This window comes from Megalobrama amblycephala, linkage group LG6, assembly GCF_018812025.1.
Source record: "Megalobrama amblycephala isolate DHTTF-2021 linkage group LG6, ASM1881202v1, whole genome shotgun sequence".
NCBI classification, from domain to species: domain Eukaryota; kingdom Metazoa; phylum Chordata; class Actinopteri; order Cypriniformes; family Xenocyprididae; genus Megalobrama; species Megalobrama amblycephala.
In genome coordinates, this window is record NC_063049.1 from 10,021,286 (window position 1) to 10,035,711 (window position 14,426).

General features: G+C 36.0%; 1 protein-coding gene and 2 long non-coding RNA genes across 3 annotated transcripts in view; 1 reads left to right on the plus strand and 2 right to left on the minus strand.

Moving 5' to 3' along the window:
- LOC125269873 (NACHT, LRR and PYD domains-containing protein 3-like) overlaps positions 1-5,336 on the minus strand; it is a 52,934-nt gene extending 47,598 nt beyond the window's left edge. The window contains exons 1-4 of the mRNA XM_048192908.1: positions 5,241-5,336; positions 4,721-4,916; positions 2,816-4,631; positions 2,487-2,657 (exon numbers count right to left, since the gene is read on the minus strand). Of these exons, the coding sequence (XP_048048865.1) occupies positions 2,487-2,657; positions 2,816-4,631; positions 4,721-4,877 (2,144 nt within the window). The 5' untranslated portion in view covers positions 4,878-4,916; positions 5,241-5,336. The remainder of the gene's footprint in view (positions 1-2,486; positions 2,658-2,815; positions 4,632-4,720; positions 4,917-5,240) is intronic.
- A 2,093-nt stretch (positions 5,337-7,429) lies between these two features.
- On the minus strand, positions 7,430-11,977 carry LOC125269875. Its single transcript, XR_007185207.1, has 3 exons — positions 11,832-11,977; positions 8,105-8,206; positions 7,430-7,505 (listed from the first exon to the last, which is right to left on the minus strand). It is a non-coding gene; the product is annotated as an uncharacterized LOC125269875 (long non-coding RNA).
- A 378-nt stretch (positions 11,978-12,355) lies between these two features.
- LOC125269874 lies at positions 12,356-14,028 on the plus strand. The gene is made up of 5 exons (XR_007185206.1): positions 12,356-12,761; positions 12,856-12,916; positions 13,043-13,185; positions 13,485-13,547; positions 13,650-14,028. It is a non-coding gene; the product is annotated as an uncharacterized LOC125269874 (long non-coding RNA).
- Positions 14,029-14,426: the final 398 nt, after the last annotated feature.

A 14,426-nucleotide genomic window follows, 5' to 3' on the forward strand; every position in this document is an offset into this window, starting at 1 on the left:
CAAAAAGTATTTGGGACCGTTCACGTCACGGCCGCGCCACTTTCGTCTTTCCAAAGTGCTTGAGCTCCCGTGGCGTCTGTTGTTGCTATGCAATCATGAACTGCACTCTCTACAATGACGAAGAAGTATCAGCAAAGGATAAATTGATTTCTAGCCCTTGCATTAGCTTTACTACTAGATATATTTATGGAGATGAGAAAAAAAAAAACACCCTAAACAACTATGATCAGCTGTTCGGCTGAGCCAGTGTTGCCAGATTGGAAATGTCCAAGTATCGTACCAGAAGCTCAAAATTATCGTATTTGGAAGAAAATTATCGCACATGAGTTTTTAGTATAGGTAAATTAACAAAATTAATAACTAATTATTTTTACAACAGAATAAATCAATAGGCTACCGAACTTACTTAAGCTGGACAATCACACTATTTTAGCTGCTGTACAGCCAAAATTATGTTCCCTCTATACATTGACACAATTTGCATTGTAAACTATATAAATAAAGGTGACTTGACGAGTCAAACGTAGGCTACAGAATACAGCTATTTATCTGGACCAACAACTTTTTGACATGACCTGCAAATTACCACAATGGATAAATAACTAGGCTTACCTCAATGGGAAACAACTGGCCTAAAAGCGCTGCAGCAGGAACGTTAACTTGTGCTCGTGAGAGAGAGATGAGACTGAAGACATGCATAACAACGTTCACGTTCTCCTTACAATCATGACATAGAGGATCCGCACAGCTAGATCAATGAGTATAAGCCGATAATAACGAGCATCATTTGAAGTGTCACAAAATTCTGAAATTATCGTACATTATGGGATTTTTTTCATTATTGATCGTACATCGTGCAGGGGTCAAAATTATCGTACAAATACGATAATTATCGTACGTCTGGCAACACTGGGCTGAGCTTTCGATGTTGTTACGGAAAGGGCGAAGCTGGTTGGTTGGTTCTTGTCACATGCGCTGCAGTGTGGCTCACTTCGCTTCTATTATGAGCACGCTTTCTGCGCGCCTACATTTGAAATAACGAACTTGCATGCGCAAAAGCCTCGATATGTGAACGCCCCCTTTAGCAGCTTAAAGGACAGCGGATTTTAAACATTTAATTTACATTTAAACATTAATTTAATGGACAAAAAAACTTACGGTGGTTGTGGGTTTGCCTTTACCGATGGCCCATCATCCAGAATAGCCCCTATATGTTTCCTGTTCAGACGTTCATGCATCGAGCTTTTGCTGCTGTGGTATGCCAACGAAACCAGAGTGTACAAACCACCTTTTTATTATCAGCTAATTTGAAGTACTCCCATACCCTCCGGCCTTTGAAAACTTTTGCTAACAAGCTCGTTTGACATCGCACTCGACTCTGCTTCACCCGCTATCCTTGGAAAATTTGACGAGATACACGTAACGTTAGCTCACACTAGTGGTGTGGAGGAAAGGAAACGGTTGTTATTTTAGTCAAAGCTTGAAAACGAAATTTAAAAGGTAAAATAATATAAAATGATCAGTCGATTAAAAATATTGAGGTCAACTAATTATCAGCGTTGACGCAGTCAATTATATCGACCAATCACGGCAGGCCTACATTGAACTCGTGTAGATTCTGGAAGCTGTCTTCCATGCCGCATCCAGTGTAGACAGTGTTTTTTACAATCTATGGTGTAGACTATATCACTGATTATCATAATGGGTTCTATTATCTTTTGACACGTTGCGTAGCGCCGCACCGCTCGCGTCCAGTGTAGACAACTCTTCCGCTTCCATATGCCATATGACATGGCCTCGCCCACTTTGTTGCATCTTGCAGGGTTTATGATGTCACCAACCCAGGAAGAAGCTTGTTGTAGTCCAAACCGGTCTTTTTTGTAGGCATTACACTGCCATAACTTTAAAAGAAAATATCTCAGTTTGCATTGAACTTTCAGCGGTGTAACTTTGCAGATACTGTTTATGCTCAAGCAGCAACATTGCACACTAACTAAAGTTAAAAAAAGTGAAATCGCATTGAACCACCCCTTTAAACAACAACCCCAAATGAAGTGGACATGGCAACACTGAAAGAGCATGCTCTGTGAAGCAGCCTTTCCAAGCATAAAAAAACCAAAGCCTCCATCGACTGTGCTTCAGTAAATATTGCTGAGCTTAACAAGTCTTTTGTCTTAAATTTTTATTTATTTATTTTGTTTAGAATAGTGGTTGTTATGGTTACCACATGTCAATCATTGCAGTTTCCGCCGTGAGTCATGTTCCTTACACACATGGAATGGAATCATTTAGGGGCCTCATTCCCACATTTAAATGCGTTTGTTACTGCTGAAATTTTACTGTGTCTGGCCTTAGAGTGTAGTTACATCCAAATAACACATTCTTATACATTTATTTTGTAAATAATATCTAAAACAAATCTCACTTAATTTGGATTGAGTTATTTTTATTTATTTATTTATTTAGTCTGTTGTCACACCACTTACCTCAGTATCTCCAATTTACACTTTACACTCTTTAGGCCAGTGCAGAGCAGCTTCACTCCTGAATCCTGCAGATTATTATTGTTCATGTTCAGCTCTTTCAGATTTGTATCTGATCCAAGAACTGAAGCCAGAGCTGAACAGCTTCTGTCTGTTAAATTACAATCATTTAAACTACAAGGGAAAGAAATCACATTGCAGAATTAGATGAACACATACAATTCAATTTCTGTATACAAATATTAAATATATTTTCCATATTATATTACAATGCAGATGAATGCATTTCTTAGATGAGACCAAAACATCATAAAATGTATTAAATGACTTACAGAGCTCTTTTGGAGGTTTTGATGACTGCCAATAATCTAATGAGACACTTGTCTGATTTCTTGAATTTATGAAGCTCAAACTCTTCCAGCTCTTCCTCTGATGTCAACAACACAAAGTCTAAAGCAGACCACTGGGCAGGTGAAAGGTCAACAGATGAGAGACTTCCTTTGCTAAGGTGGGTCTGAATCTCATTTACTAGAGTTTGATCGTTCAGTTCATTCAGACAATAGAACAGATTGATGGATCTCTCTGGAGACAGATTATCTTCTAATTTCTGCTTGATGTACTGAACTATTTCGTTTTTGCTTTGGTCATTGCTGTCTTGCTGTGTCAACAAACCTCGTAGGAGTCGCCGATTGGACTGGAGCGACAGACCGAGGAGGAAGCGAAGGAAAAGGTCCAGATGTCCATTGTCACATTCGAGCACCTTGTCCACTGCAATCTTGAGCAAATCAATCATGGCTTCATTTTTGTTTTTCTGTTCTGTTGACTCATGAACAATCACACTTTTCTTGTTGATGTCTAGAAACAGATGTGCATAAATGGCTGCAATAAACTCTTGAATGCTCAAGTGAACAAAACAGTACATGGTACCAAGAATTATCCCTCTTTCTTCCTTAAAGATCTGGGTACACATGCCTGAATACACTGATGCTTTACCGACGTCAATACCACAGGCTTTCAGATCTGAGTCATAGAAGATCACATTATTTTTTTCCAGCTGATGAAATGCCAGTTTCCCCAGTGAAAGAATGGCATTTTTATCCCAGGAAACATCTGGTGTGTATTCTCCATCATACTTTCGTCTGCTCTGCTGGATCTGAAAGCGGAGAAAGTGTGTGTACATTTCTGTCAAAGTATTGGGAGTGTCTTCAGTATTTGATTCCTGTAGTGTCTCATCAGCTTTTTTCAGATAATTATTTCTTTTTCCCTCTAAAATGTTCTGGAGAACAGTGGCTGAAATCCAGCAAAAGACTGGGATGTGGCACATAATAAAGAGACTCTTTGATTGTTTAACATGATCAGTGATTTCATTGGCGATTTTCTCATCTGTGAATCTTTTTCTGAAGTACTCCTCCTTTTGCACATCATTGAATCCTCGTATCTCTGTCAGCCGGTCAATACAGTCAGGAGGAACCTTACTGGCAGCTGCTGGTCTGGTGGTGATCCAGATGAGAGCAGAAGGAAGCAGATTACCTTTAATGAGGTTCGTTAAGAGAACATCCAGAGAGGCTGGTGATGATACATCACGCAATATCTCATTATCATCAAACTTCAGAGGAAGGCGACATTCGTCCAATCCATCGAGGATGAACAGGACTTTGAATTGATTTCTTCTTGTAAGGTTCAGTCCTTTTGTCTCTGGGAAACATCGAGATATAAGACCCATCAAACTTTGTTTTTCTTTCTTCTTTAAGTTCATCTCTCTGAATGGAAGAGGAAATATGAAGCTGATATCTTGATTTTCTTTTCCTTCAGCCCAATCCAGAACAAACTTTTGCACAGAGACGGATTTTCCAATGCCAGCAACTCCTTTTGTCAGTACAGTTCTGATCTTTTTGTCTTGTTCAGGTGCTTCAAACAAATCTTTGCATTGAACTGGTATCTCTTGTGATTCATGACGCCTGGAAGCAACTTCAATCTGTCTGACCTCATGTTCAGTATTGATCTGTTCACTGCCACCCTGAGTGATATAGAGATCTGTGTAGATGTTGTTCAGAAGTGTGGAGTCACCTTGCTTTGCAATTCCTTCAAACACACATTGATACTTCTTCTTCAGGTTAGATTTTAGCTGGTGATTGAAGAACAGCTCGTCTAAAACACAGGAACAACAAACAGAGAGTTTTAGTCTTAATAACAGCTCTCCTAAATTTATGAGTGACAATCTGACAGAAGTCTCTTACCTTCTAGAGTATTAGCAGCTTCATCTTGCTTCATCTCTCTCAGGTAGTGTAGTGTGAGATCAAGAGCTGCTGATTTGATACGGCATCTATTCTCATTAAAGTCCTTCACAAAGTATTGAGTATTCTCTTTTTGCAAAATGTTCTTAAATTTTTCCATTTCATTCTTCAGAAATGTTATTATTTTGCCCTCAAGCGCCTACAAACAAACCAAGAAAATACAACAGAAAAACAAAATTGAACAAAATCCACATCCATATTTGGTTACAAATATTTTTTCAGTAATTAAAAAAAAATTGCAAAGAAACCAGTTAGAAGACAAACATGTTAATTAGCTGTCAATTTTAACATATAAAAAGTACACAAACACATTTTTCTTACATTTTGATTATTTTATGGGTTCTTAAAATTAAATATAAATGGTCAAAAGAATTCTACCAAGTATTTTTGCAAAAAACGTTGCTTAGTAATTTTTTTTTTATTTTTTATTAATATAAACATTTATGTAAATGTGTTTTCTTACCTGGAAGATCCACAGGAGATTGTCTTTGAAATTCTTGTGGCTCCTGTGAGTCTGGAAGTCTGAATCTAAGGTCTCATATCGAAACCTGTTAGTGAATAAAATAAAATACTTAATTTTCAGAAAACATATTAGAGAAAATCGCTTGCAAACATTTCTTTAACAAAGAGAAAAAGAAAGTTTGAAGAAAATCTGTTTGTTCACACTGTTAAAGTGTAGGATTTGTTTAGCCCCTTATGCCCTGAAGGCATTTTAGAGTTGTTTTTTTCTAAATGCCAAAAATACACAAAAAAGTACACAAAAAGTAAAGACTCATAACCTCAAAACTATAGGAGAGTCAAAAGGTAGGTAACATTTGATAGAACACTTTTTAAGGTTTGAGAAAAAGGTCAACTACAGTACAGATTGTCATATGGTACAGTGAGAACAATTACTGTATTGGCAGAAAACTCTCTTCTACACAATACCTCATGACTGTGTCATACTTCATCACACCTTTTGATAAAACTGAATAGATACTATTACAAACATTATGGATTTTCTGTCAGTTATGTAATTTAGGTAATGTAAGTGTATTTTCTAATGTGGCATCTGTATCCTGTGTAACTTTAATTATTTCCGCAACAAGGGTGATTTGAAACATGTATCTTGCATCATTTGCTATTGAATTAACTGATTGTTAAAAGTACTAAACTGAAAGAAGAACATACTGTTGTGTTTCGGCGATTAAACCAAATGTTCTCATTACATACCACAATGATCTTGTGTTTGAAACAGTGATTACGTAAAATGCTGTGAAAAAGCTGTGTGATCAGTTTGGAGTTTTGTACTAAGAGTTTTTGAAAATATACAATATACTTGTGAAAATAGTACCAAAGCAAATAAAAAAAACTGTAAATAATGATGTTCCATTTTCTACAATCAAAGAATGTTTCAAGTTACGAATGTGACATAAATGGCGCATACATATATATTATTTACATATGGGCTTCGTGTACAAAAAAACGCTCTCAAGTTTAGTCAAAGCCCAAAACAATTATCCTTGTTGTATTCTAATCCATGAGATATGACACATGACTATCTGAGCTTTTTTTACTGAGCTGTTTGATCTTTTTGACATATTGCAGTACATAGTACAAAAGTATTTATTTCATGAAAAAAAAAATTCTCTATATATTAGCAAATAACTCAGTACAGCTTAGGGGTTAATCAAGTTGGCTACATTCATTGTGATGACACCTACACTACATTGCCAAAAGTTTTGGGACGCCTGCCTTTACGTGCACATGCACTTTCATGACATCCTGTTCTTAATCCATAGGGTTTAATATGGAGTTGGCCCACCCTTTGCAGATATAACAGCCTCAACTCTTCTGGGAAGGCTTTTTACAAGGTTTAGGAGTGTGTGGACTTGCACAGGTGGTAACCTATTCAAGCACCACGCTTGAATTCACTGAGCTCCTGAGAGCGACCCATTCTTTCACAAATGTTTGTAGAAGCAGTCTGCATTCCTAGGTGCTTGATTTATACACCTTGGCCATGGAAGTGATTGGAACACCTAAATTCAATGATTTGGAGGGGTTTCTCAATACTTTTGGCAATATAGTGTTTTTTGTGTTGATCAAAGCAGTAGTTTTGAGAAATATGATTAATTTTTTCGTAGCTATGGGGTTCCCCGAGGACGGTACACTCCATTTTAGAGGGACTACTCAGCACTCGTTAAAGAGTTGATCAAAATGGTTGGATGCGGCTGAGTTTCTAAGTTTTAAAATGGTACCTTTTTGTGTTATGTTCAGTGGTTGCTTAGTAATTTTTTTCAAGTAAAAACGTACTCTTATTGTAATATTTTCTGTTTATAAGCAAAAAACATGTGGGGTGGTGAACAATAGTAAATTCTGCACTGACAACAGGTTTTTTAATATGTTGTGCAGCAGTTATATCAGCAGTTATATCAGCGCACCAAAATTAAATGGACATTACAGAAAAATTCATTTGCAGCAAATAATTTTAAATAACTTTTTTGCTTATGATCTTAGCCTGCTTCATTACATTGTTATAGCACTGCTATGTATAAATTTGTATGTTTTTTTTAAACAATAAAGTTCCATGATGAATTTTCACTGAAATATGTTCTAACAGTCGTGTGTGACCAATAATAAGAAACTCATGAAATACCTTTTGTTTGCTGATGGTGTTTCCTCACTGAAATCTGACCCTTCTACTCTTGAATGGTCACTCTTCAAAGAGCTGGACACATGTGAGCCTGACCTTTCAGAACAGAGAGAGAAAAAATATTACAGAACAATATTATTTGAAAAGGTTTAATGCTGCAAATGGTAATTAAATGCAGTAGCTGTGCATTTATCCATCTATGACTATGAATATGTGGAAGAACATATTCATGCTGGGGGAAGTTAGAGAGTCAGACTGGTAACCCGAAGATTGCGGGTTTGATTCTCAATAGTGGCAGGAAATGATTGAGGTGCCCATGAGCAAGGCACCTTACCATCAATCGCTCCCCAGGTGCCACAGCAAAAACAAAATGACTGCCCACTGCTCCAGGTATGTGTGCACTAACTTGGATGGGTTAAATGCAGAGGACAAATTCTGAGTATAGGTTAAGATACTTGGCCTTAACATCTTTCAATTTCATGTTTGGTTGCAAGATATATTTTCTATGGTGAATTCATGCCTCCTTGTGTAATTGTGTTACTAGAATGAAGCTAGATTGAGTTCCATAAAGAGGAAAGCAGACATTGTGTTCTGTGAATTATCTTTTTTAAGCTCATTTCTATAACAATATATATATATATATATATATATATATATATATATAGAAATGTATAGAAACACAAAACATAAAATACCTTTGAGCAGCTGATGGCGTTTCCTCACTGAAATATGGTCCGTCATCTTTTGAACGGTCACTCTTCACAGACACAGAGCTGTCATGTGAAACTGATCTTACACTAATGACACAAAGAACAGAGAGAAAAACACTACAAGAGATACTTCAGTCTCATTTGAAGAGGTTTCATGTTTAGTTTAGCCCAATTTAAGACACACAAAAATTATTTTGTAATTATCAGTCTGAGACCTGAACAACTGGTCTGGCCTGCTACAATGGAATCATGGGTAGATTCCTCACCCTTCACAATTTCCACTTCCATTGCCGTAGCATGTTTCTATTGTAAACCTCAAATTCACACTCGATGTAACTCCATATTGAAGCGATTTTACCAAGACTTCATAAATCAGCAGTCAGATAAATAGCACGTGAATTATTTGCTGCTCTAAACTTAGCAATAAATGCGTTGAAAATAATGCACTCTAAAGTAGGCTTTTATTAAGCAAATCAAGCAGTGAATTACACACTCACTGCTTTAAAACAGACATCTGTTGGACATAATTCAAGTTAAACACAATATGGCAGGCACACAAACACTTTGGGCCAGATTTACTAAACGAGGCAAATTAGCCTGAGAGCGCAATTCCACAAATGCGGAAGTGGAAGTTTTGCGTGTGATCTACTGCTGACGTGCAAATGAAGGAACACAGATGCAGTCAAATCATTTACATAATGACCAACACAATCTAACAAGAGCAGTGCAAATTAGCGTTGGGTCGCAAATAAGAGCTGATGCTCATCAGGTGCAGGTGTAACGTTCCCAGCCAGTTCCGGACTCCAATTCCCATAATCCTCCCTGCCAGTCACCTGCACACACTTCACACTAATCACCACACCCAGCTGCAGCACATTAACCGGACTATATAAGACTCTCATTCACAACACTTCATTGCGAGGTCTTGTTTTCTTATGTTACATTTCTGAGCGTTCATTCTTGTTTGTCTGCCTGTTCCTGATCCTGTCTGTTCCCCATCTATACTCTGCTGCCTGCCCTTTGGACCTTTTGGACTGTTTATTGTTTCCTGGTTTTGTGAATGATATCTGCCAGCCCTGACCCATTGCCTGTTCCTCAACTACGATTCTGCCTGCTCTCTGCCATACCTATTTGCCACTGTTCAATAAAGCTTGCAGATGGATCTTACCCTGAGTCCCGCCTCGTTACAGCGGGTCGACACATGCGCAACGTGTTACATGTAGTAATCTGACAAACATGTACACATATATAATATCTTTTGACAAGCCCTGTTGGCCTACACACACACACATGGCTTGGCAAGCAATATGTTCAGATAACGTCTTCCTCTGGCATTCCAAAGATATTAATAACCACCCGTCTCTGTTCTCTGCGGTGTCTCCTCCTAGCAGCAACAATTGCAGCCATGTTGCAAAATGGGTTAAGGCATGCTTTTTTGGGCATTAAATAATGGCGCAAATACCAGTAAATTGACTAGCGCAAACATTAGTAAATCGAGTTGCATGATTCATTTAAATACTCTCCTCCCATAAATTTTGCATATAAAATAAAAAACAACTCAGTCCATGCCTTTTCAGCACTAATTTTTTATAGCGTGTCTTTAGTAAATCCTGACAGTAGTTTTTTTTGTTTTGTTTTTTTTTTATCAAATGCTGCATCAAGCAGATCACCTTTATAAAACTGTCTGGAGTCAAGCAAGGCATCGGCATCGGCATCGGCATCTTCAACTAACTTTTTTTTAAATTTTTATTAGGACCAGATTTCTCTCCAGTTGGTGTATGTTGTAAAATGCACTGAATGGGGCCATTCTTTGTACAGTGATTTTATTGTTCTTGATTTGACATGACACAGCTAGGATTGTTAAAGTCAGCATGAAATCAAAATCGACCCTATTTACTTTGTTAGTGCATATTACTAGTCTTGTGGTAAACAATTAATCCGTGCAAGATAATACACAGAAAAAAACTGTTTGTCGCAGTAATCTTTAATCAAAATCTGAAAAGTTACTTCTGGTCTGGAATAGCGTTCCTTCTCTGATGTCAGTTTTATCGTCAGTTAGTTATTAGTCAGGTCAAGTAAAGTCACCTTTATTTATATAGCGCTTTTTACAATGTAGATTGTGTCAAAGCAGCTTTACATTGATAACTGGTACATTATTTTGGCTGCACAGCAGCTCTTAAAGAATAGTGTCAATGTAGTCTGCTATGAGCGAGAGACGAAGAGGAGGAGCAGTAAAATAAAACCCTGCCCTCTATTCAATATTCAATATTCACAACACTGGAGAAAAGACGTTTGCAACTTCCGGTTCATGCGGACTTTAAGTTCTTTGAAGGTCATCCTGGAGTTGTTGTCATAGCAACAGCTCAAACGTGCTCACATAGACAGGATTAGATTGTATAATTTTAAGTGACGCTGATACAGAATGTCTGTCCCACCACTGCTATTAAACCAGGAAAAATAATCAAAAATATAAATAATAATAATAATAATAATAAATAATAATCCATTTTAAAATAATTTTGAAATTAATTAAGATGTTGTGCAATCTACCAGACATGGCTGATTTTACTCATGAAATAATTTATTCATGAAATAATAATTATCTCATAATTTACACGTCATACAGTTGTGCATTAATTTGAACAGTGACAGATTTTATGCAGGTAATTTTGATCCAGCGCAGGAGATGCAGATCACTTCTCAAATCTCAAAATGCATTTATGATGCAAAATTAATTTTAACAGTCAGTTATGTAAGGAATTAAGGAACTTTAATTAATGCTGTCATTTATAGTAATTTTTTTATATATAATTTTCATTAATCTTAATTATAACAAGTGTTAATGCCAAATAACGCCAAGTATCTTCATTATGCCAAATAACTGTAATTATAGAAACCTAATGTAGATATTTTAATCAAATCCACAAATTCACTTGAAAAACCAAATTAGGCATAGATCAGGTATCACGATTAGAAGATCTGGCATCTGTCAAATCATCTCAGATCTATTAAGCAAGGTATGAAGACTGGAGCCCAGGTAAGCAGTAGATATTATCTGCCGAAATACAGATTCGTCACGTGACAACTTCTTATGCAAATAACACTGAGGGAGCGTTAGTAAGTTTGATCTGATTTATTAATTTAGTATCTGAATATAACTGAATGGTGTGCAGTAAATGAGAGGCTGAAAAACAGATTAAAACCTTTTAAATTTCTTTTAAAAATATCCACTGATATAGACTGTTATTATTAATCTTTGATTTTTTTTAATCAATGTTCATATACCTAGTAGCCATTAAGTTTTTCATCATCGTCCCAAAACATCAACGATCATGATAGAAGCTCTGTACAAGTCAGTTACTAACTGTGACATTGTCTATAAAGCCCTGTTTAACATGTACATTTTGATTTGTTTAAAGTAACTGAAATTTCCTCATTATTTACATTTACCATCTACTAAATGTGTACCTTTATACCATAATGCAACACTCCTTAATATGGGACTGTAAAGGACTTCTCTGCTAAATGTAAATTAAATAAGAATCCAGAGACTATCTAAAAACATTTCTAGGAAGTTCTAAATGGTTTTGCTCATCATTTGACATGGCTATGGTGAGAGAAAACACTCCTTGTTGAAAAGGCTTTTCTCTTTACAGTATAAACCTGAAACTTCAGTAGATTAAAATGATTCTGTGAAAACAGACAGACTTACCTCTGTTTCTCTGAGAGACTCATCTTAGAGAGAGAGTCCTTTCCTCGCTCTTCTGACAAACTGCAGCTAAACTGCCATTGAAAACAGATCAGCACTGGATCTTTGTGTCGCTGAAGACAATCAGATGCTCATCATGACCTGGACATGACAATTTTTCACTGAGATGAATATGATAGTTCAGAGGGAGAAATGATATTGTTACCAAATGGTGTCTGAATGAGATTAGACACTGTGCTAAAACATTGAGAAAAAAAAAAAAAACACTCTTATGTAGTTTTATATACACTCTTAGAAAAAAAAGGTTCTTGGGGTTCTATATAGAACCCTAGGGTTCTTTAACCAACTTTATAGAACCCTTTCTGCCAAAAAGGTTCTATATAAGGAGAAAGAACCAAAGGGTTCTTTGGGCTAAATGTGCTTTATATACATTATTAGTGCTTTATTTAAATTATTACACTATTGAACATTATATTTGTGTTTTTACTTCAATTTTACTTGAGCACACCTTTCATTCTGAAGAAAACAAACTTATATACATTTTCAAGTTTAATAGGTTTATTAGAAAATAATAATTGCCGCATTATCCTAATGAAAAAAAAAATCTAATTGTTTCTGGATCTAGGCGCTAGGGGCAGAATTCTGCCATCTGCTGGTTAAAGAAAATCCTGTAGGAATGACTTATATTCTGAAAGTCAATTCTTATAACTCAACCCTCCAAACAGATGCATTAAATGATCTTCGACATAAACAGCGAATAACTTGCATGTGTATGCCCTGATCAGTTCTGTACTGTCTGCACGCGCAGTGTCTGATTTCAGCCGCGCGAGTCGTGCGCGAGTAATTAGAATGCGCGTGAACGCAGCATTTTAAACTTCAACCGTTACGGACGTCCGTTTGAGCTCAGCGCTCGAGAGGACGACGATTAAATTGGTAAGTGAGAAAATAATATCTCTTACGTTATTTTAATGACATTTGCCTAAATCCCTGATATTTTTACATACCTTACATGTTTTTTTTTTTCAAGAATCAAAAAGAAGAAATGTGGTTTACGGTGCTGTCCGGCCTGCGCTATTCTCCGCCAGGAGGTTTGTCATTTCTTACATGAATTCCTAAAATCTCTGTTAAAAAACGGTTGTGGACTGTTCAAAAAAAGTTGCCAGAGTTCATGTTATATCCTAATACACTTTTCTTTGTACTGTTGATTGTATTAGAAAACGCACAAGAAAACGATGTTTCAGGAGCAGTCAAATCACGTGATCACTGTACACCCAGACTGTTATAAACATGAATTCAAGAGAAACCACGAAGAACAAAGAGAGGAGGTGATGAAGATGCTTCTTCTGTGGATATAGCTGTGAGTATTTGGTGTTTGCAGTTATAGCACACTTTTTTTCTGAATTAATTGAAGGCCTTATTTATGCTAAACACTGTATTTGGTTCTTGAAGATGCATTATAAAATGAAGATGAAGAAAAGACCTTCAACTGCAAACCAATGACACAAAAATTTACATTATTTTTTCTCACAGTACCAACTTTGGGAAACCTGTTAAATCTGCTAATCTGAAGTGGCTTATATTTGTTTTCTATTTTCCATGTTTAATGCAATAATTAATAATAATAAATTAATATTTCTGTTTGCACTCTCACTGCAGGGATGGACTCTGGAGTGCAGCATTACTTCAATAAGATGAAAATAACACACCTGTATGATTCAAGTAAGTTTTAAGATGTAATTGTGAGAGATTCCTTTCTGTTTTCTGTTGTACTGTACTCTCCATAAGTCTAATAAATTTTTCTGACCTGCATCTCCATCTTAGGATGTCAAGCCCCCTGAACGCAAAGAGAGTCTGCATCAAAATGGACGTGAACCTGACTGAAAACACAGAGATGTCAAAAGTATCTGTTGGCTGTCTACTTTTGTTCAATATGGAGCATCCAAATGCCAGTTTCTTTCATTCAGCACTATTTAGCCCTTCTCAGTACTGAATTTGCCGCCATGGGTCATTTGTTTTTATTGTTTAAATGCTTATCTGAATGTTAAATTATCATTTAACGCTCAAAAAAAATTCTACTAGCTAGTCTTTTAGTTAATTTTTTTAGAAACATTTATTTATGTTAACTCTTCTAACTATTGCTCTATGAATTGCAGTGTTTTATATTGCTTGTGTCATTGTAAATGCTAATAAAAATGTCTTAAATGATTACATATTATTTTGTTGTGTTATGCCTATAGGTATTTAAGTTTTTCTAGTGATAAAGTAACTATATATAAATTATATAATTCATAAAATTTAATTAAAATAAATTAAAACTAAATCAATAAAATGAACCCATAAAAGGTTCTATATAGAACCTTTTTTCCTGGCAATAAAGAACATAGAACCTGTATAGATCTGTATAGAACCTTTTAGGGGTTCCAAATACGTAGCGCCTGATAGAACCTTTTAAGGTTCTATATAGAACCTTTTCTTCTAAGAGTGTAGTAGTATACAATAATTTATTCCATTTTAATGATCTTCTTGTATCAGTTGTTTTTAATTTGATCATTCTGCAATTGATTTTATTAATTGAAAATGATCTCACAATACTGAATT